The 22,209-nt window shown below is 46.9% G+C and overlaps 3 protein-coding genes across 13 annotated transcripts in view; 1 reads left to right on the top strand and 2 right to left on the bottom strand.

The window, feature by feature from the left end:
- ap3b1a (adaptor related protein complex 3 subunit beta 1a) overlaps window positions 1–779 on the bottom strand; it is a 53,002-nt gene extending 52,223 nt beyond the window's left edge. Inside the window, exon 1 of the mRNA XM_086188027.1 lies at window positions 353–779. Within this exon, the coding sequence (XP_086044153.1) occupies window positions 353–480 (128 nt within the window). The 5' untranslated portion in view covers window positions 481–779. The remainder of the gene's footprint in view (window positions 1–352) is intronic.
- LOC147243675 (secretory carrier-associated membrane protein 1-like) lies at window positions 763–13,896 on the top strand. 5 transcript variants are annotated; one of them, XM_086188028.1, is made up of 10 exons: window positions 763–906; window positions 1,398–1,646; window positions 5,365–5,442; window positions 6,713–6,820; window positions 7,254–7,368; window positions 8,180–8,308; window positions 9,161–9,320; window positions 9,411–9,512; window positions 9,670–9,787; window positions 10,195–13,886. In XM_086188028.1, exons 2-10 carry the CDS (start codon window positions 1,590–1,592, stop codon window positions 10,336–10,338), a joined length of 1,011 nt encoding a protein of 336 aa, XP_086044154.1. In that variant the 5' UTR covers window positions 763–906; window positions 1,398–1,589; the 3' UTR covers window positions 10,339–13,886. The 5 variants fall into 5 exon arrangements, with proteins under 5 accessions (XP_086044154.1, XP_086044155.1, XP_086044156.1 ...); XM_086188029.1 differs by having other exon boundaries at window positions 843–906; window positions 1,366–1,646; XM_086188030.1 differs by lacking the exon at window positions 763–906 and adding an exon at window positions 933–1,056.
- Window positions 13,897–17,211: 3,315 nt separating this feature from the next.
- lhfpl2a (LHFPL tetraspan subfamily member 2a) overlaps window positions 17,212–22,209 on the bottom strand; it is a 45,344-nt gene continuing 40,346 nt past the window's right edge. For 6 of the 7 annotated variants that reach the window (XM_086187936.1, XM_086187935.1, XM_086187939.1 and 3 more), the window contains one exon: window positions 17,239–19,567. In XM_086187936.1, coding sequence (XP_086044062.1) covers window positions 19,311–19,567 — 257 coding nt within the window. In that variant the 3' untranslated portion in view covers window positions 17,239–19,310. Of the gene's footprint in view, window positions 19,568–20,469; window positions 21,130–22,209 lie in introns of those variants that run through there. The other variant, XM_086187941.1, reaches the window with a different exon arrangement.

The raw sequence follows: 22,209 nt of genomic DNA, 5'->3' as shown, positions 1-22,209 counted from the left end.
TATGTTTACTGCTCCTAGCACGATGCCCAGGTTCTGGTCTGAGTGCTTTCGTAGCTTCGCTTGCGTGACAATGTCGGTTTTACTGTTTAAACGGGAGGCGACAGAGGACAAAAAGTTGGGAGGTCATTTAGTCAGTTGACGCCGCAAGCTAATGCAGAAATGAGGATGCTAACGGCAACACCACCGTGGTCCAGGCGGCTGTCACTCGCCATCGCACCTAGCTTGTTGCCCGTGCTAGCCTGAAGTTAGCCACGCAAAGTTAATCAGAGCAGCCAAAGAAAGTGACCGAAAAGGAGCTAATAAGTTAAATTAATACAAAAATAATCATAACAGAAGTCACACGTTAACTTACTTTTTAAAGTCAGCGCTGAACAGTCCGAAGGCAGGTCCGGTGCTGGAGGAGGTCGGGGTGCTCTCCTGCCCAGCCTCCACAGCAGCCTCCGCTCCTCCCTGGTCATTGTACAAACTTCCCGTCGACATGCTCGGCCTTTCGAGAAACCTCCCGGACAAGACTTAGACTGATTCCGCGCTTCTCCCGAGCAGCAAACGGCTCATCAACTCCTGGAAGTGCTCGTGTAAAATGTACAAAAAAAAAAGAAAAGCTGAAACTTCTCCCGAGATTTCACCCAACTTTTTTTTTCCACGCAGTCGCGGAAGTGTGAGCTGGACAAGTTGGTGTCACATGACGGGGTTCATCCGCGAACGGGACGTAGATCCACGGCAACTAGAAGCGACACGCGGAGTCACTCGGCAGTGACTGTTTGTCTGGAAAGAGAGGATCTAGGACGTCAGTGTTGGCAAGGCAACAACGACAGTTTGGTCTTTTCTGTGGTTCTCGCCGAAGCAAGGGGGGCCTCAAAACTTGACGTTGACCTCTCAGAATTGTCACGATCGATATCTGTCAGGGTTTGTTTTTTTTTTTTCTTCTGACAACACGTCTTGAACGAAGGGTCACTTGTGATGGCCGGATCAAAATTATGAAAAAATAATTATATAAATAAATAAACAAATGTTTATGTATTTGTATGTTTATAACGATCGCGGTCGCCTCGAAAGGTAATTTACAGTTTAAATTTAAACCATTAGTAGTGGTATTAGTAGCAGTAGTAGTTGTATATCTGTCGGGCCAAAGTGACACGCATGTGGCAGCCCTGGACCGGGAGTTTAAAAAAGCTCGTATCCATCAACCATCTTTTACGCAGTATATTATATACGTATTCCAACTTCCTCATCATTGAGAATTTCAATTAAGGAATGTAAAATGTTGAAATTTCTGTCAGTGTTCGAAGAGAAGAGCATTTTATATTTGGTTAGGAACGAATTCGATTTTTTTTTTTTTTAACTAAAAACTTTTACCACCTACAGGATTTGACGCATGTACTATTTCCGCCCAGCAGCCTGTTCGCCGAGAAGAGACCAATCCCTGTCCGGGGAGGTGGGAATCGTCTCTGGACACAGTGTACACACGCAACACTTCTCCGGTTCACTTTACTTCCAATCTCGTCTTCTGTCACAAAACCCCTCGGTGGTTGGAAGCGCTTTGATGGTTCATATCACGCCGTGAGCACATTTGGACGAAGGGCAGAAGAATGTCGGACTTCGACAGCAACCCGTTCGCGGATCCGGAGCTTGTCAACCCGTTTCAGGTAACTGTAGCTAGCTAGGTTAGCCAGGTTAGCCTTAGCGGCTGCGTTATTCCACATGAATAAAACACGAAGAGATCTCGCCCCGCAGGTCCGGTCGATGCTGCGGGTTTGTCGCAATTGAATAAACGTGAACTTTGTGATGAAAATAGTGGACACGAACGTCAAGTGTGGTGGCAGGTTTTTGTTGTTTTAGGTTCTGTTCACGCTGATTGACTTTGCTTGGCCGGAGTGACAGCTTGATTGCGGTGTTAGCTAATAGCAGGATGCGTTGTGTAACTTTATGATACGGCGGATTTAATCTCTCTTATGAAAGCCTGTTATTTCTGCACAACAGCCCTCTTTTCGGCCCCCCCGCCTTCTGCTTCTTGCGCGCTTCCCAACACGCAGGTTTGAGGGAGGTATCGAACATTGCATCCAAATTAAAGTGCTGCGCTGACTCGGGCATCCAGGTTATTAGATGCGCGTTTACATCTCGTTGGTATGGAAACTCACATGTCAGACAATCCATTCCGTGTTCGTGGAAGAGCGACACAACCGACTGGACCGTGTCTCACCTGACGTTTTAAACTTTTGAAAACCTTAGAGCCTAATTGTGGATGCTGTTTCTTGATGTGAACAGTTTGGCAGTAGTCTTTCTATATTAATGCATCACGTTGATCTTAACCTAATCTGGGGATTGGAAATTCGGTAGGAGAGAGTCTGAGGAAGCTGCCGTCACGAATCAAGCATCAGATGAGGGGAGTCCTGGTCTGTGGTGGTTTGGCTCGTCCATGTTCATTCACTCATTGAGTTTTCGTCCTGCAGGCCTGACAGTCTTGTGATTGCAGTGTTTTGTCACGAGGGAAATCTCCCAGATCTACTCAACGTGGATCCCAGGAAACCAAGTAGCGCTATTTTATTTTGTCACCCTGCTGTTTAGTTGGTCAAGTTTCAGTCGGCGAACAGTCTGAGTGTCTCTCAGTCAACGGAAACCAAACCCAAACTGTTGCGGTTCAGTTTTAGTCGATGAAAACTGACCTTGATTTGTCTGTGACGAGCCTCTTGTGCCTCCGTGGGGAGTTTTGGGGGTTTTTTTGGCTGTTGATTTTGATTTTAACTAAAATGCATCTTCAGTTTCAGTGGCACTGTTGTGATTTGATCATCATTCATCGTAGTTTCACTCTAGAAAACTTGATTTGACTTCAGTGTCGGCCGTTGACGAAATCTGACATCTGAAAAAGGGTAAATGCCGAACAGAATTCAGAGGAACGCACACCTGTGCTCTTCTCATCTTTTTTTTAGGCAGATTTTCCAAAGTCCCTGATTCCAGCTTCCCGGGTGAGAATAGTTGATCATGATATAAAAACTGCATTTTGGTTTTTAGACAGTTAACACATCAACTTGTGCTTTGGGGAATTTTGAGGAGTGTGTCAGCTGAAGTCCAAATTTCAAAAACTGGGTAACTTGCAGCTCCAGCCTGTGTGATGGGTTGAACTGTCATGTTTGAAATGAATCCATCAATGTGAAGCTGACGTCTCCAAACAAGACAAAATATTCGCAAACCGTCCTCGTATTTGTGAGTCCGTTTGCAGCACGACTGGCGTTGGCGATCCATAATGAGATTAAATATTCATGGGATGATCCAGTTAGCGTTGGGTAGTGATGGATGTAACATGGAACAAAGTCTACGCGGCTGAGATCAAGCATGCGTCCAGTTTTACAGGCTACAGTGACATTACCTTCCTCCTCCCTCAGTGGGACGCGTTAAACATGCCGGTGGAAGCCGTCAACAGACCCGTGTCAAGTGAATTATTCATGCGGTTCCATTAACATACTGACATGAGTCGCGAACCCCTGCTGTCCTGCCATTTCTTTCTGTCGTTTGCTGGCTCGCGCTCGTGGCCTGAGGAGACGTGGAGCCCTGTTGGCCTCTCCGGGCTTCCGTCAGTAGCTCATGAAAACATATGGTGGCGTCAGGGTGACATTTGGTACCAGGATCGCTGCAGGCCCCTTTTAAATATCACCACTCCCGGTGATGCATCGGGGTTGTGTTTTGGCCCAGTTCTCTTGATGGGAGCGTGTTGGAGGACAATCGCTTCCTCTGTCAGTTCCTCAGAAGAAGCAGCGATGTCTCACCGTATCATCAACTGCACTGTCGGTGCTGCCAGCTGCAGTTCCTCCCTCAAATACAGCAGAGCTGCTCGGTTGTAGATGAACTGGTGTGGCCCATGCCGGATTTATACGGTTCCAGTTCCACGATTACACGGCGATATGAGGAAACTCGAGCTTTTATTTTTTTGCCTGTCTGGCCCTGTATGATCCTGATATGATTGCATGTTTACCGCGTTGTTTCCTCATCAGAAACGACAGATGAAGAGCAAAGACGAAACTTGAGCTAAAATGTGGACATTAATACGTTCAGAGACCGGCGATGTCTGCTGATGGCGAGGATGCTCCGATCGTGCGTCCCGACTTGATGAACAGAACGGATCAGACACAACCAGCTTTGAGGGTGTTATTCTGAAAAATTCTGGCTGATCCACCCCCCCCCCCCCCCGTTATTGCAAACAGATATTGAGTGATAGCATGAACATGAATTCATGTTTTCATTTGACATGCAGAGATACAAAGAGACAAATCTGCGACAGACCGACAGTATCGGCCGCGCCGATGTATCGGCCGCGCCGATGTATCGGCCGCGCCGATGTATCGCTCAAACTCCAGATAAAACCTGCTTTACTCTCAGCTTCATCAGGACCCCCAGAGACGCGAGTTTGTCAGTTGTTGTGCAGCAGGAAATCCCCAACTGTGACATTCCATGTGATTGTAACTTTGGAGGAACGGATTCGAGCGGCGTGTGTGTTTCTTTGGCTTTGCAATCGGCCGATATTAAAGTTTAAAAACGACACGCGCTGAAATATTGATGAGTCCGGTCTGGTGACAAGCCGCAGCGCGAGTGTGTGCCAGCGGGAGAGATGCTCTTGGAAACGTAAGTTGCGAGTGCTGAGAGAGGACGAGGACAGAGCTGAGGGAGAGGCTGGCGTGGAAGTGAATCTGTAGCGCGGATCGAATGACTGGCTGCGGCTGATGGTAAGGAAACATCTGGGGGTCCAGCTGGGCTCGTGCAGGTCTAGATGCAGGGTTAAAAGGGGGGGCAGGTGTCCACGCGGCGTGTCGTGGTTTAGCCTTTCGCCCGTGGAGCAGCACTGATGTGACCGAGCTTCTTGACCTCATCCTGGTTTTCCGTGCGTGCGTTTTGCACAGAACCGCCAGTCAGGAGCCTTTGTGGATGAGCTCCTTTAAATTTGTCCGCCTTCCAAATCAAAACTGTGGTTGACAGGTTGTTGTTGTTTTTTTGTTGTTTTTCCAGCTTTTGTTGTAGAAAAACACGTTGTACTTTTTTATTCCAGTCTGGAGCGAGAAATCCGCCTCCTGAAACGACGGACGGGGTTATTTATAGACGCTTTCCCGTGGAAATTATTGGAATCAGCCTGTCGTTGCCAGTATTGAATTATAGGCCTGTTTTGAATAAAGCGTGTCATCCGGCAGAGTAATGAAGGGTTTCTTCGCTGGCGTCGGGCCTCGTCCGTCTCGCTGTAGAACTTTCCGCTGTTTTCGCTGGTAAATACACGAGATGACCCTCTGGTGTTTGTCACGCTGGAGTCACTTTCAGCTTTGGAATCGTCAACCGTGTTTTCTCATGTGTTTTTGATCTGTTTCGTCGTTGTTTGTTTCTCAGGATCCATCAGTGACACAAGCGAGACAGGCGGCTCCTCCGGGGTTGGAGGAGTACAACCCCTTCAGCGACGCCAATCCAGTGAGTGCTTGGAGCGCGGAGCTCCTGGGTTGCTCTGCAGCAGCGAATGATGACTTTCACTGATCACCTGTTGCTTTGACGAGGAAACAATGTGGTAAATGTATGATATGAAAGGAGGGCGGCCCGGTGGTGCAGTGGTCCTCACTGTGGCCCCCCAGCAAGAAGGTTGTGGGTGGAGCCCCAGCTGGAGCACGGGGTCTTTCTGTGTGAGTCTCCATGTTCTCCCTGTTCCTGCTGGGTTCTCTCTGGTACTCCAGCTTCCTCCACAGTCCAAAGACATCAAGAGGGACCAGGTTAATCCAGACTCCAAATTGACCGTAGGCGTGGCTGGGAGAGCCAATGGTGGTCTGTCTCTATGTGCTGGCCCTGCCATGGACTGGTGACCCGTCCGGGGTGAACCAGAGGCTCCACCCGAAGGCTGCTGGGATAGGCTCCACCCCCCGCCACCCTTAACAGGAGAAGTGGTAGAAAGTGGATGGATGGATGGAATGATTTGAAAGGTGGAAATGATACCAACTTGCCTTTATACTGACCAAATCAACATGGGACTTTGAGGTCAATGCCAGGTCGAAAAAATGCACATACAGTCGATCAGATTACATCAGATTGATCAAGTACCAGCCAGTACCAACCAGTACCAGCCAGTACCAGCCAGTACCAACCAGTACCAACCAGTATCAGCCAGTACCAACCAGTATCAGCCTGTACCAGCCAGTATCAGCCAGTACCAACCAGTATCAGCCAGTACCAACCAGTACCAACCAGTATCAGCCAGTACCAGCCAGTACCAACCAGTATCAGCCAGTACCAACCAGTACCAACCAGTAGCTGCCAGTATCAGCCAGTACCAACCAGTAGCTGCCGGTATCAGCCAGTACCAACCAATACCAACCAGTACCAACCAGTATCAGCCAGTACCAGCCAGTACCAACCAGTATCAGCCAGTACCAACCAGTACCAACCAGTAGCTGCCAGTATCAGCCAGTATCAGCCAGTTCAGGGTGTCTGATGAATGTTTGCTACATTTACAGTTCGTTACTTCAAGAATCGAGGCTGATGAATCAGTTTCAGAGGTTATTTCTCATTGGAATCAGGATCCAGTATCGAGAACTTCACTTTTACATAAACATCTTTGTCATGGGTCTTTGATAAACACATTTGAAGTTTATCAAACACTAACGTCGACGGCTCCGCCCCTACGGGACGACCGGGGCCGTCAACGGTATCGTGTATGATGGCGTGTCTGAACGCGTTTGTCTGTCCTGTCCAGGCGCCTGCTGGTGTGGCGGCTAAGACTGCATCTCCAACCATCCACACACAGCCTGCCATCATGAAACCCACAGAGGAGCCTCCCGCCTACACACAGCCTCAGGGACAGGTACTACTCCTACTACGACTACGACTACTGCTACTGCTACTACTAATACTACGACTGCACCTCATGCAGGCAAAAAAATGTCTAAAACCCATGTTAGTACCAGTCAAAGAAACGTGGTTCTATTGTCAGCAGCAGAAACTGGAAGCTGAACTGCTGATTTGCTGGTTTTCCTACACAGAAATGCTACTTGTGTCTGTGGGTGACGTTCCAGCTGAGGGAGACTCTCGAGTCTCGCAGAGGAAATAACTTGTTGGGGGGGGGGGGGGGTCCTGAGGGACATGTTGGCCCTCATGTCTGCTCCTGCTGGTGCTGCTCCCTCTAGACAACTGGGTTTATTCCAGGATTAGAAACACAGCATGCCATATGACTGAATATTCTGATCCACACTCGTGTGTGTGTGTGTGTGTGTGTGTGTGTGTGTGTGTGTGTGTAGGAGCAGTCATCAGGAGCAGCTGCTGAGTTGTTGAGGAGGCAGGAGGAGCTGGAGAGGAAGGCTGCAGAACTGGACAGGCGGGAGAGAGAGATGCAGTCCCTGAGTGCTTCAGGAGGTCAGCACCACCATCACAGACGTCCAGTAACGCCCCCACCCCACCCCCACCCCCACCCCCACCCCCTTCCCACACCAGCCGGCGCCGGTGTGGTTCTGATGCGCAGGATTTGTTGAATTGTGTATGGTTTGGCGAGCTGCGAGGGCGCTTTCACTGTGGCCAGACGTCTGTCGCGCGTGCCTGTCACAGTGACCTTTGACCTCCCAAATCCTTTCAGCTCATGAGTTCCAGTCGATGTTGGTAGCAAAGATGAAGGAATTAGGAAGTGTTCTCAGACCAGTTTGACACAAGAGTTAAACCCCTTGTTTAAGAGCTTTTCTCAAAAAAAGATTGTGGAAGTCGTGAGTGGAACAATGACAGCTAATCAGAGCAGGTGAAGGTGAGCGTGGGAGTAACGACATGTCAAGAAATTCCCTCGACGCGTTCCTGAAATATTCCATGAATGTGAGGTGACTGTGAACTTGACCTTTGACCCTCCCAAACCCACGTGTGCACCGTTCAGTGTGCACAAGGAGCACAACTGCAGATGAGCTCCGTCAAGAACGTATCACTAGAAAATATCGAGTTTTGGGCGCAGCAGAAGTCGGGGTCCGTCTTCTCAGTGTCACGCGTTCGTTTCTGAACAAATGCCAAACACACACACACACACACACACACACACACACACACACTTATCCCATAATGCTCTGTTTTGGTGTCCATTTAACCAAACGCGCCAATAAACTGAGCATCAACGGGAGTTTTGTTTCTCTTCGTGGGAGCAGTGGTTCCTGCTGAATACACTCCAACGTACAAACGTGTCTTGTTTCAGGCAGGAAAAATAACTGGCCCCCCCTCCCGGAGAAGTTCCCTGTGGGTCCCTGCTTCTACCACGACATCACGGTGGACATCCCGGTGGAGTACCAGAAGACCGTCAAGAGCATGTACTACCTCTGGATGTGTACGTTCTCTCTCTTATTCCTGATTGACTTCATGTTCTGCGTTCTGGGACGGTGAGTTCCTGTGCGCGCGTGCATTTGGCTGAAAAGCTTCTTGTGGATTTCTGTAGCCGCATGATGAGGTCACGTGACGCCTGTCATGTGGTCTGATGAGACCACCTGGTCAGATGATGGCTGCGAGGTTGGCGTAGACTAGCAGGAGTCGCAGTTCCCCTCAGGCCCGCCATCGCAGTATCGAAGGAGTTTCTGCGCCGTGAAAGTACGCTGGTAGAATCTCAGCTCGTGTTGACGTCTCCCCCTCAGGCGCGGCGGGTTTGTGTCATATCTCACGGTGGCGTGTGAGGGTGTGAGATGGGAGGCCTGCAGCTGGGGGGTGGGGGGGGGGTGTCTTGCTTTCTTTTGATCACAGGGACAAAAAAAATTAGCAAGAAATTATCGGTTTAATTTCAGGACAGATTGTTGATTCTGTGTCAGACCCCCTAGGACCCCTGGAGACCCCCGGTCTCCCTTCCAGAACCTCGAAGACAAAACTACAACCGTGTAGTAGAACATCCCTCATTAGGCGGCCTGCATAATGCCTGCATACGTTGGCTATTAGGACCCCAGAACAAATGCTGAATAATTTAGTGTGCAGGCGTGTGTTGGGTTCTCAGTGCTGCAGTGGTACGTGTTGAAATATTAAGCGTCAGTGTTTCCTCAGCTTGGCTGGACGCTGCCGCAGGAGCTGGCAGGCCACCTCCCTCCGGCCCTGACATAAGCAGTGACGTGCCAAGACCGCCACCCTCCCACTTTCACTGAAAGCTCATTCAGTTTCCTCCCTGTATGTTAGCTTCCTCTTCCTGATCCTCCCTCAGGTCATACTGGAACGCTGCTGGCCAACGTGGTGGGCTGCCTGGCCTGGTTCTGCGTTTCTCCAACACATGGGTCGGATTTCGGTTTATCCATCCTGTGGTTCCTGCTCTTCACGCCGTGCTCGTTCGTCTGCTGGTACAGACCCGTTTACGGAGCCTTCAGGTAAACTGGACTGATCGCAGGTGTGCCAGCCTCAGGTGTGGGAGGAGCAGCTGTTAATGCTGACCTCGTTTGTTCTTCTTCTTTGTGCAGGAGTGACAGCTCGTTCAGGTTCTTCATTTTCTTCTTCGTGTACATCTGCCAGTTCGGCGTTTACGTTCTCCAGTGCATCGGCATCTCTGGCTGGGGCGCCTGGTGAGAAAACACGGCTGGAACATACTAAATATAACTGGCCACAGAGATTTCTATGCGTTTCTGTTTTCTGGTTGGTTCTTACACGTGAAGTCAGACACCATTGTTGGTTTTTATTGGACTGGTGAGAGGAACTTGATGACTCTGTGTTTGTCCTCAGCGGTTGGATCACAGCTTTGATGGGCCTGAACCAGAACCTCCCAGTAGGCATCATAATGATCCTCATTGCCTCTCTCTTCACCTCGCTGGCGGTCATGTCCCTCATCATGTTTAAAAAGGTATCTTCCATTGCAGTTCCAGCCACAGTGTGGATGGTTTGTCTCCATCTCCTGGCAGTGAGAGGTATTACAAGCTCAGAGCTGCACCGGGCTGCTCTGCTGGTTCTGTGGTTGCTGTAAAACAGCAGCTGGATTGGTGAGAGCGTCACGCCGCCACCTTGGAATGACTCTTTCCTTTATCAGGATTCGATCCATTCGTTCTCATAACGTTTGGAAAATCTCGTAAACACAATCAAGACGGTGCAGGGGCGTCGCAGCGCACACTGACCGACTGCGGTGACCTCAGAGAGAATCGTGAGAACTTGTTGAACGAGGACTCGAGTGCGAGGTGTTGTCATGTAGAAGAACATGTGATCCACCAGAGCTTCTCAAATATTGTTTTCTCTTTTTGCCACCATCCTCATCAGGTTCACACCTTGTACCGGACCACCGGTGCCAGCTTCGAGAAGGCCCAGCAGGAGTTCGCTACAGGCGTCATGTCCAACAAGACGGTCCAGACGGCGGCGGCTAACGCCGCCTCCAGAGCCGCACAAGGATCCTTCAAGCAGTAGATCTGATTGGCTCACAGAGCCTCTCTATCCCATCGCCTCCGGCCCCCACCCCAAACTTCTACTGAGCCATCTGCCCTGTTTGAACACACGGAGGGTCTCCCAGCCTGCTGACTGGACTGGAGGACCACCCAGTCACCACCCATGCTGTCCTCTACCTGCCCGTCACATCTTTCAACGTGTGTGTGTGTGTGTGTGTGTCTATAAATGTTGGCGCGGCTGCAAGGTCTCTCTGTCGTCTGTTGACAGATTCTAACAAAGCTTGAACCAAGTCCAAGTCCCTCTGGCACTACCAGGGCACTCGAGCGTTCACACCCCCATTCAGAATCTGAGCCCCTCCTCCATCTATCAAGCCAGTCACCACTTCTTCTTCTTCTTCTCTGTAGTTAATTTACGGTCAGAAGTCATCTAGTCGACACTCCTCGTCTGTTGGACCTGCAGCAGCTTTGAGTACGTATGTGAACACTGCTGCCCCCAGGTGGAGTGGCCTTGTATTGCCAGTGATGAATGCTGTGCATTCCAGTTGGCTTGCCTTCCTCGACCTTCAGCTTTCCTCGGAATGAAATGATGCCTCGCCTCAAATCTCACCGCTAGACTGAACGGAACACTCGTCGCTCTCACTTTGATACGTTCATTAGTTCTGTTTGTTTTTTTTAATGGTAGAAAATTACAGAGCCCTCGTTTGAGGCCGTACATGGAAAATAATGAGTTGTGACCGTTGACTTGCTTCCCCACAGACTTGAATTAGTTTTATATCATCAAACAAAATCAATCAAGAACAAGTTCTATTTTGTATCCGCAAATAAATTAAAAAGAGGGAGAAAATTATATCTCACGGCCTTAAAATAACTTAACCTATTTTTCTCGCTTAAGGGTCACTCTTTTGTTTTTCTGGCTAAAAAAAAAAATCCAATACAAAAAAAACAGTCAAAAGTGCCCAATATGCTTACTGAGCTCCAAATGAGACGTATTCAAATCCAAGTATCTTACATTTGAAATACAGAAATGATGAATACTTTGACAGAAGCAGTTTTCTGGAGGAGTTCAACATTTTTACTAGGAAAAATGACCCGGATGGTGATCGGCGTCGTTGCAATGAAACGTTTCTGATCGACCCGACGGACGTCCTCCTTGAAGCTCCTCCTTATTTTATCTAAACTAACAGCAAACCGTATATTATGCAACAACTTTGTGGACATTATGCTGTTGGAGCGGTTCTAACCTCCTCTTCCAGTCTGAGCGTCGTGGTTCCATCACCTGCTACTGTTGAAAGCCATCTTGCCCTCCCACAAATGCTGTTTTTTACTGGAAGGACTTTTGTCATTTATTGAGATTCTGCTGATTTATGAATCCACTGTAAAAACATGTCAGGTTGCACTTGAACCCATTTTCGGCCTGTTAACACCTGAAGGACTCGGCGGTGATTGTGTAAATAACCTCCCTAAAAACTTGAGGGTTTCCTGAAAGCTTTTGATTTCTCAGCATCTGTAACTGGAAGAAACAAGAAGTAGATACAGACAACCCCCCCCCCCCCCCACACACACACACACACACACACACACACACACGGCTTCGCCTTCGACTGCCCGTGAAATATTATTTTAAAAATGATAACACCTAGAATGAAGCCGCCTCACGTCTTGAGGGGGGACCAGGCCACATGCTGTACCGGTCTAAATGGGTTAAATTGGGTCACAAGAGTCTCGGTCTGTCCACAGAAACCAGACTGGTGGTTAATGGTGGTCGTGTCCTGGCTGGTCCGCAGCAGCGTGTGGAGACGATGGTGGACAGGAAGCGTGCGTCCAGCTTTACCTCAGTTTAACTCAGGATCTTCTCTTCACCTGCATGACCGGCTCACACGATTGTACACAACTACACACGAGAAGGGGTTAGGGGTTAGTAATCCACCAGCTGCAGTACCGCGTCCAGGAATCCTCCGATGATTTCATACTCACAATTTGAGCTCCATAATTCATGATTGTTGGTCTCTTTCACGAGTAGAGTGGCGCAGGGACGAGTCCTGACACCCGGGAATGAGTTGGCGTCATTGGGCTTCCGGTTCCCTCATCTCAAAGTCAGTGAGTTTGTGGTTAAATAAGTAAGTTTAGTCCTTAACAGGACATCATGTTTTTAGCATTTTGCTGCACAATGTCAAATACATCCGTGAACATCACACTGGTGCGCTTCAGTGCTTTGTTTGAGTCTTCAACACAGCCAAAACGTGGCTAAACAGGACTAAACTGCAAAAGAGCGCCACCGTAGTTGCTGACAGTCATCCCACACGATATCGTGTCTCTATCAGTTTAAACTAGCGCTGTTCCGTTTACATCATAATGTCTTACGCAATTAAATACCAATAATGAATATGTTTTTACAAAAAGTAAAGCCGTGTCTGCAACGTTTGTCCAGTATCGTGATGTTGTTGCACAGGCTGGCATCACAACTCGATGAATCGCCCGGCGCGAGCGAACATGAAAGCACCGGTAGCATAACGTTAGCTTTGTGCTCCTCGTGATTGAACACCACACTTCAGCAATCATCAACAAAGAGCTGTTGTTCAAAAAGTCTCGTGGACTCTTATTTTTTTTTCTTCAACGATCCAAAATTCAATGTAACAGCCCCGCCCGGTGGCTTTATGGTGGAGGGAACCCGTGGTGATGCCTAACTTCCGTGTTGAACGAGTCCCGCCACTTCCTCGTGCTGTCACGCTGAAGCCAGTGAAGCCTTGGTGTTGTTGTGGGGGGTGTAAATACGGATGCGGGCTGCGAGACGTGTTGGGAGGCTTCCCTCACACCGCCTGTTTCTGCTCTCCTGATACTTCTTAACGGCTTAATTTGGACCGGTGGCGCCAGTGAAGGTGTGACGTATCGCAGGAAAGGAAGAGGAGGGCGACCCCGCCGCCTACAGAAATTTGCTGTTGTTGATCCGTTTCGAGCGAGACTGCAGTGCAACGTGAACTGTGCCGTCCCGTAGGTGGACTGTGTCTTGACGCTATGCTTCATAATCCAACGCGGTTTGTGGTAGAAACACTGAGATTTGATTTGAAAATGTCCATAATCGTCTCCGGCTATTGAAATGATTGAAGGGATGTTTGTATATTTTGTACGATTAACAGGTGGTCGGCTGTTTGCTCTGTAACGTAATTTAAGATGGTTTCACCTTCAGTCGCATGCCGAGTAGTTTGAGATTTGTATATTTATTGTATTAATGCTCAAATAAAATTCTTCTTACAAAAGATTCTCTGTGTTCATGGCTTCCACGGAGCACCGTGAGAGGGCGGAGGCTGAGATTTTGGCCCTCGGTTATGAAAAATCCCTCAAGGGCCACAGGAGGAGGGTTTCTCTGAGATCCAAAGTTCAACTGGATACAATACAATAAAAAACAAAACAAAAAATCATGCTGACCGAAGTCAGAGGTGTAGCAACCAGTGATGTCACAACCGCTAACAGCTGGAATTTAGTTCTTAATTCTAGAATTAATAATACTACCAATAACTATGAGTTCTTTTTAATAAAATTTGATAATTTACGACATAAACTAGTTGCAGATGTAATAACTGGAGCTGTTAATGTACATTTTCCTGTTAAAATGCACCTTTTATGTATAGTTTTCATGCAATTACAAAAGTTGTTCCACCATGATTGTTGGATGTTGTGTATTTATTTAGATGTTATTGGTAATAGCGAGTTTTCAATCACATGAAAGTGTAATAACTAGAGCTGATGATGTAACGATAACGAGCTGTATAAGTTTTCTTACATGTAATTATTAGCTGTTTTAAAATTGTGAAATGTAACAATTTTACTGGTTATGTTATAATGAAATAATTAACCAATAATGTCAGTTATGTAACAATTTCCATGTAATCTAATAAGCCTTTACGTTGTTATTTAGTTATAACTTGCCAATATTGAGCTATATAATTATTGTCATATAACTTAATACATTATTAGCTAGTTTTGAACAAATATTAAAATGTAACAGTTGGCAGTTTTTGTCTGCTGCGGTGCAACCCAGCTGAGGCAGCCGCCGTTGACCAGATGAGGTCACTAGTTCTCCAAGAACGTGTGAGATCAGGCCTAACTGAGGAAATGAGGTTCTACTTGTGTCATTCCTGCTTCATTGCTGAACACGTGTTCTAGATGTGTACGCTCGGTTCTGGAGGCTGCCGGCCGTCACGCTAAGGGGCCAAACTCTGGGAACTTTTGAGTTGATTTACACATCAACATGCAGGAGGAAATGCAGGCCTGTCGTTCTCTTGCTCTGCTGTTGCTCTGCTACATTAAACAGCGTGCGTGTTCCAGGACCGCACCTACGGGCAGAAGCAGAACATTTAGCCTTCAGGTACCTTGAAGTACTGCGAACATTTCTACCACAGTGGAAGGGCAGAGACCAATCTAGAGCTGGATCGAACCCTCAGCATGTGCAGGTCGAATAAAGGTCACTTCAAGTGGCGCTGGACCCCATATGACCTTTTGACCTTTTAATTCTCAATGCATCTTGGAAGTTGTGCCAGGAACTCCTGCTCTGCTTCTGCAGAGGATTTCAGGAGTAAAACGCAATAAATCTTTAGAATTCCTGTAATAATTTGTACTATGCAGTATATATTTGATTTTGTAGTGACAAAGTGGACATTAGGTTGTGTATTGAGTCTTTTAGTCCGGTGCCGGAAAAAAAAAAATCACCAAAAAAACAGCTGTAAATACAGTATCAAAGAAAAAAGGGAACATTTAATTTGAACCTTTATCTATATGTTGATTATAATTACATCTTTAATTATAATTGAAATCATGCAGTCACAATGTACTTGTTGTGTATGTTTCATTTTTGTTTTTCAATTTTGTTTTTAGTACAATTCTGCTCACAGGAAACTGAAAATGAAAGGGGGACCAGTTCCTGTCCAAACAACATGTGGCTCACTAATAATCCAGATCCTGGAATCTTGACTGGTATCTGGATACCAGTGATCAAGTCCAGGGTTGCTTTGAAAAACGGCTGCAGAGTCCAGATGGACGAGCTGATCCCTGATCAGTTGACTGTCAGCTCAGCTGTTGGGGTGAATTATAAAAATCTGTGTGTAGCGTTTGGTAAAGACATTGAAGGATTCCACAGTCGGACTTGCGGTCAGTGGCTCTCCAACACAAGCTGATTCAGCTCAAAAACATCAAAATCACAATTATCTAATCCAGAAGGAACAGAGGGAACGTAGTTTTACTCTATTTTTACAACTGGTAGAAAGATCGGACCTTTCTGTTTCAGAACAGGCACATCTCGTCTCGGCTCACGCTACCACAACACTGGAGGGACGAATCACCTCGTGGTTCTCATCCCAATGTTCCCACTCATCTCAGGAGAACAAGTTGTTGTGAACTGTTCAGTGGACCAAACTTGACAGTATGATTTAATTCCCCCAGGAGACGTCACGGCTTTACTGTCTTGTGGTGAAACTGTTGGTTTTTAGTATTTCTTTGTTGACTGTGGTTTATCTGGTCGACTTCCATCTCGGAACCCATCGGCTAAATCAGATCATCTGTTTGTAGTGATTATGGCTAATTGGTGTTGTTTCCATACGCTGGTTGATTATTTTCTTTTCCAGAGATATGAATCTCAAAGCTGATTGAATTGATTAAAAAAAAAAAAACATAACGCATTTTAAAGGGAGTTGAAGTGAAACGTAGGTGTGGAAACTGCCCTGCCGATAGATCCACAACCAATAGATCCACTTTGACCTCTGGTTTTTAAGCTAAAGCTACAATGTAGCATGTTCACTGATAGCGAGTATAAATGGACCTGTACATGCCCACACCATCAATTTGACACAGAGGTGTAAATTAACCTTCAAATTTTGAAGCAACAATTTTTTTTTTTTTGTTAACCACAACAACAGCGGGAACTTATACTAGGTATACCCTTAAACACATAGTTGTTAGCCATCATCTTTAGCTGCTAAACGTTAGCTCCTGTCCCCCTGCTAGTTGCTAACATGCTGTCGAGCAGGGATCAGTTCAGTGGGTTCATTAGTACTTTTAGATGTAGACTAGTTTGTGAGATCAACCAAATTCGTCAAATGGGAGGCTGGAATCAGACAAAAAAAATCCTTTTTCAGACCTGGAGGAATATTATTTTGAAGAAAGTCATTTAAATTTACTGATAAATATATACAGGAGTAAGTTCATATTTTCATGGAGCATTTTTTGGAACAAATCATTTTTATGTCTTAAAACATGTCTGAAGGGTTTCTAGTAAAAATACAACTAGAACAGCACCGACCTTTGACTACATTTTAAGTCATAATTTTTTAGACATACTGCGTTTGTCACTGTCTACCATGAATTTAGTACCGTCTGAGAGTGCAGTCTTCCTCTGCTACATATGAAAATAAACAAAAACCTCTATTCTCATCCTCTTGGAGTGTTTCTGCAAGGAGACATTAGTGGAAGACTAAGAGCCTCTGGCGCTCTAACAGGCCTGAATTTCTGCGGCACTCTTCAGATTGCACGATTTGTCATGTGCCTAATCTGGAAGTCATCAAGTGCTGTGTTTAGTTTGCTGGTGGTGGAGGAAGGGAGCCACCGGGTTGTGTCAGGGGCCTCTGTAGTCCACATGGAGGGAGGAACATTTGTGATCAAGCACTACATAGGTGGCGTGCAAATATCAGCAAATCGTTTTGTTAGCCGGAGGAGAAAAGACAGGCAACCAGGTGGCAAACATAGGGTTGTTCATTTAAACATGAGGTTCACACACACACACACACACACACACACACACACAAACGGGGGGAGAGCTCAGTTCTGCATCAGTGGAAACAACGATCACCCGCTGGCTGGAAAACATACCCACCCCCACCTCAAGGGCCAAACTGAGGTCTCAGCACCAAACTGGCTGCTCCACTGGTTGCATCTCCTCCCTCCGCTGGATAAGAACTGAAACCGAACCTTGTTATTTTTTTCCCCCTTCTCTTTATTCGTTTGGCAGAAACAAACTGGAATAGATAGATAGGACACTATCTATGACGACGACTCCGCTCCCTGAAACCAGACATTATTAATGACAGCAACACTTCATGTTAGTCCTCATCATTCAGTCCATGTGCACAGATTACAGGATTTCTGCTGAGTGACAACCAGAGATGCTTACAAGTCTTTTCTCGCAAGTCCAAGTTTAGTCTAAAGTCTCTTCCTTTTCCCTGCCATTTCTCCAAATTTAGTCGTTATGCCAATAGAGTGCCCCAGGGATGAAGTATTTTAGTAGGCCAACCAGGAAGTCAGCATCACCACGGGTTCCCTCAACCAAAAGGAGTTTGACACCGGATTTGGTTTTATTCCCCCCCCCCCAAAAAAAAAAAAATATATAAGGCTGAGGCTGAGAAATGCTAACGTTAGGCTATGAACAAACTACAGCACAGACGCTCGACTGTCTGCAACCATTGGTTGTGTCTCATTTAGCCATTTCTACCTCTAACTTGAGTTGGCCACAGACCTTATTTAAAAACCCAGTCAAATGCTCCTGGAGAGGATGCCAGTAAGCAACAATCCTAACTTATTCCCTGGTTTAAGGACTCGTTCCTGTGCCACTCCATTCCCCCAGGTTCTTCTGTCTATCCTTTTAACATTAGCAAGCAGTAAGTGGCCCTGGAATGTGTATGAATTATTCGATATTGCCAAAGTTAGCACTGTCCCAAAAATGCTAGGCGCAAGCTAACGAATGGCTAATGTAGACAAGCTGACATTGCACGTTTGCTGACCCGTCCCAAAGTTGCAGTCAAGTCTTTGGAGGACAAGTCCAGTGGTGGAAGAAAGTAAACAGTTCCTTTACTTCTGTAAAAGCGGAAACACCAAGATAAAAGTAGTAATCTGGTTGAAGTCTCTATTCAAAATTCTACTTGAGTAACCGTAGCCAAGTATTTGATATTTAGTGTCCATAAATATCAAAAGTAAAAGGACACATTGTACATGACATTTGCGAGTTCCAGTGTTTGGGAGCATTAAACCCTAGATTAGCAAGTACATCATCAGTTTTTACCACGGTTTCTATGCAAAAGCTTTTCCTTCAAAGTAAAGTAACTGATGGGTTCAGATAAATGTAGTGAAGCAAGAAGTACAACATTTCTTTGAAATATAGTGGGGTTACAGTACTCATTCCCCTAGAATTCAAATACTCAAGTAAAGTACAAACATCTCGGCATTGTACAGTACAAAGTTACTTTCCACCACTGGACGTGACCAAGTCAAGTCTTATGTCACAAGTGTGTGCGGTTTAAGTGCAACTCGAGTCCAAGTCACAGACTTGAGTCTGCATCTCTGGTGAGGAGCCTTCACAGGTCACCTTAGGCTAGCTCGCTTCACGTTTGGAGCTCTACCAACAAAACAAGCTTGTTTCCCAGTCTGTGTGAAGAGCCACTTCTATACATTTCAAGGGTCTCATCATTCAAACAAATGTACATTCTGAAAGCTTTAAAAAGGACATCCACTCTGAGCTGAAACTAGTTTATTCTGACTGAGTAGTGGTTCCCTTGTTGAGTTAACACTCACGTGGCAAACGGACAAAAGAGATCCGGGTTTGCTGATCCTAGTCTGGCGACAAAAACACCAGTGTTTCAAGGCAAGAGTAACACCGCCAGCCCTGCCTGGATCAAGCCGGGCCCTCAATCTGCAAATCATAACTATGTACAATATATATATAATCACACATATTTACAGAGCACGTGGAGACAGACAAAACCTCTGCGGGCGTCCACATGCTGAACAAGTTTACAATAACAGCACCTCTAGTGGCAGAAAGAGAAAAACTTGGCACTTGTAGATTTCTCCCACATACACATCAAACAGACAATAAAAGTCTTAGTGGTAAACAATGCAGGCGCCTCCGTATCACAGGCCTGCCTCAGGAGAAGCCAGAGGGGCAGGTGGTGATTGTCATTGGCCTGTTTCTGTCTTTGTCTTCCCTTTTGGGTGGAGGAGAAAAGCATCGGCACTTCAGAGGAGGCAGATCAGGCTCTTGCCCTCCTCGATCTCCTCCTGGACCTTGTCGCTGGACGTGGCGATCTCGGCCTGCGCGGAGAAGACGGCGCAGATGAAGGTGAGCACGGTGCCGCCCATGGCAGTGTAGAAGGCCCAGCCCATGGAGCAGAGCCCGGTCCGGTACGGAGCCGCATCGGGGCCGCAGTAGACCTGGACCTTGTCTGAACCCCATCCGGCAGGGTACAGCATCAGGCCCAGAATGAGAAACAGACCTGGGAGATGGAAGCAGGGAGGGAAGACATGTCAACTGATGGTGGCTTAATAAAAGCAGTGGCCAGCAACCTCCAACCGACACCTTAAGACATTTAGAACAGATCTTTCCCGCAACAATCTCATGAAGTCTGATAAATACTCAAGTCTTTGGAGGACGAGTCCAGTAATGGAAGCTCCTTTCTTGAGGTAAAAGTGGAACTACTCAGATAAAAGAGTGCTCTGGTAAAAGTAAAGACACACTGTTTCTCTCAGACATCGATCGCGAGCAAAGCAAACTTGACTTGGTCCGGTACCGGCGGACGTCCCATCATGAACTGAACGCCTGGGTCTGCGACATCACCAAAAAGCCATTAAAACGCTTAAATGAATGACAAAAGCGGAGCGGCGGCAGAGATGACGCGAGGCCACACACCTTTGTGAGTTTTTCTTGTTTTTAACAAAACAAAAATGTTCTGCCACCAGGGCAAGACTTTTAACTTTGTTTGAGGGATGACAGCATCATTTATGTACTTGTACTGTATATATATATACTTTAAACACATAAATATATGAAGAATCTCCACCAATCTGGCACTGTCCCGTACATTACGCACAACACTGACTTCCCCCAAAGGCCCTATGCTGTGCTGCCTGATCCCCATGGTCAACAGCCCCGCAGCATGTGAGCTGCTTCGATTCTAATTAGAGAAATGAATTCACGTATCATCGCATTTTTATGCAGCGATGCTGCCAACTGGCCAACCAATAAAAACATGATGCACTTTGGGTTGCGACCCCAAGTTTTGGAAGATTTGCCTCCGTTGTAACTTCAAATTAACATCATAGAAACCCACAATGGATCAAATGAACTTCGGGGTCCAGAATTCTGTCAATGCAGCAAATAAAAAAAAAAAAAACCCACCATTCCCTGGTGCGAAAACATTTCCCGTCATCCATGGCGTCCCATCAGGACGGGGAAAGAAAATGTGACACCGGGCAGAAATGACTTCCTGATGCACTCTGCATCGTGAGTGACTGTGATAACAGCGAGGAAGGAGAGCCTGAAACGTGACACGAGAGCGCCGCGGAGTCACGAGAACAACAGGAAAAAGTAGCCGGAGGGTTTTCCCGACAACCCAGTTGCTGGCTGCCCCCACGTCTCGCTGGAAGGACGGGGTTACTTCCTGTGTAACCGTGACCCACTTCCATGGCTGCGCTGACTCGGCCTGCACACGGCGCTCCTGACACACGCCGCCCTCCGTACACATGCAGCTCGTTTGGTTCTACAGACCACATCTGCAAACAACCTGTAGAGATTTGATGTTCGCCCTTTCCTGCACTCTGTACTTCCTCCGCCTCCTATCACAGCCCAAGGAGGAAATATTTACAGTAACAGCAAGACGGACGATAAATGGAGCAGACAGAACCAGTCGGGCTCTGTCACCAGCTAAACAAGCGGAGGTTAAACACACTCTCTCTCTCTCTCTGTTCATTATCTCTTAATCTCGCTCTGCTTCCTATGTCTCCGCCCCTTCTCTTGCTCTTAAGGCACCCAATATCGTATTAGACAAGGAAATGAAAACTAGGTCATAAATTCTTTCCACATGTTGCTGCACTGCCCTGACTTCCAGGCCAGCTTCAGTGATGGATTGAAGGTATGGTTTTAATACCAGCCCTCCAAAGAACCCCCACCGCCGGCTATACGCTCTGTCCCCACCCACCCACCCCCACACGCTGGACCTCCTAACCTAATGCACTCCACCCCCCCGCTATTCCCACTGCACTGGCTCTCGTCTCGGTTAACTTCTTAAATTCTCCACCATCCCTCTGTTTCAAACATCCCTTTCCTTCTTTTGCCCACAATATCCCACCCTCACCTCCATCCGATCCAGCCTCTGTTCCCGCCTCCACCCTCGGCCCAGCAGGTCACAACCCTGCTCCGAGAAAATCTGGAGCACCCCCACCCCCCCCCACCCCCCACTCTCCTTTCCAGGAAAACAAAAGAAGTTGGTCCACCTTTGAAATCCACATGAAGAGACAGCAAGAGGGCAAAAGGAAATTCTCGCCAGAGTGGGGAGATTAAGATGTGCAAGTGAGGCAGCGAGAGATTTGTTTTTGTCTCCTGCTGGAACAGCCAGTCCCGAATTTAGGAGTGATGTGTCCCAACTGAAGAGCTTCTGCAGCCGCAACGGTATCCTCAATCACCAGCAGCTCTGATAAGAGTAAGGCGTTGTACTTTTATTTCATTCACCCAAAGTAAACTGTAACCGTGAAGCCGCAAATGGGAAAAAAAAGAGTTGAAATCGAGTAAATAATGTGTTCCCTCGCTTTAAAAAAAAAAGTATTTATTATTATATCTGAAAAATTATATCCTGTGACCCAAGAATCACTCAATCAAGGGAAAGGTGAACGTTGTTGTATCCTGAGGCCATAAAATATACATAGTTCTTTCTCTCCATGTCCACCCCAGGCCTCTGTACGCTTGTATTTTACACCTTCACACTTCATGTCACATTTCCCACCGTCAGGCACAGCTGGAAGTTCTGCTTTCCACTCGAGCGTAACGTCTTATGAGAGAATCATCATCAAACGGTAACGCAGCTCCAATTTATGGGAGACGGTTTTTGTTTTCCCTGGGCTCCTGTATAAGGGTTCCGTCACG

The sequence above is a fragment of the Aulostomus chinensis genome, chromosome 19, assembly GCF_037954235.1.
Source record: "Aulostomus chinensis isolate RoL2024-O1b breed Wild chromosome 19, RoL_Achi_v1.0, whole genome shotgun sequence".
NCBI lineage: Eukaryota > Metazoa > Chordata > Actinopteri > Syngnathiformes > Aulostomidae > Aulostomus > Aulostomus chinensis.
The sequence above is the reverse complement of the archived record's forward strand: the minus strand, read 5'-3'. Positions and strand labels throughout refer to the sequence as shown.

Bases quoted from the DNA above. Each gene is read 5' to 3' on its own strand.
- LOC147243675 (XM_086188028.1), top strand. From the start codon at position 1,590: ATGTCGGACTTCGACAGCAACCCGTTCGCGGATCCGGAGCTTGTCAAC. The intron at 5,443-6,712 runs GTGAGTGCTTGG...TGTCCTGTCCAG, and splicing joins CCTTCAGCGACGCCAATCCA to GCGCCTGCTGGTGTGGCGGC. The intron at 9,321-9,410 runs GTAAACTGGACT...TTCTTTGTGCAG, and splicing joins CCCGTTTACGGAGCCTTCAG to GAGTGACAGCTCGTTCAGGT.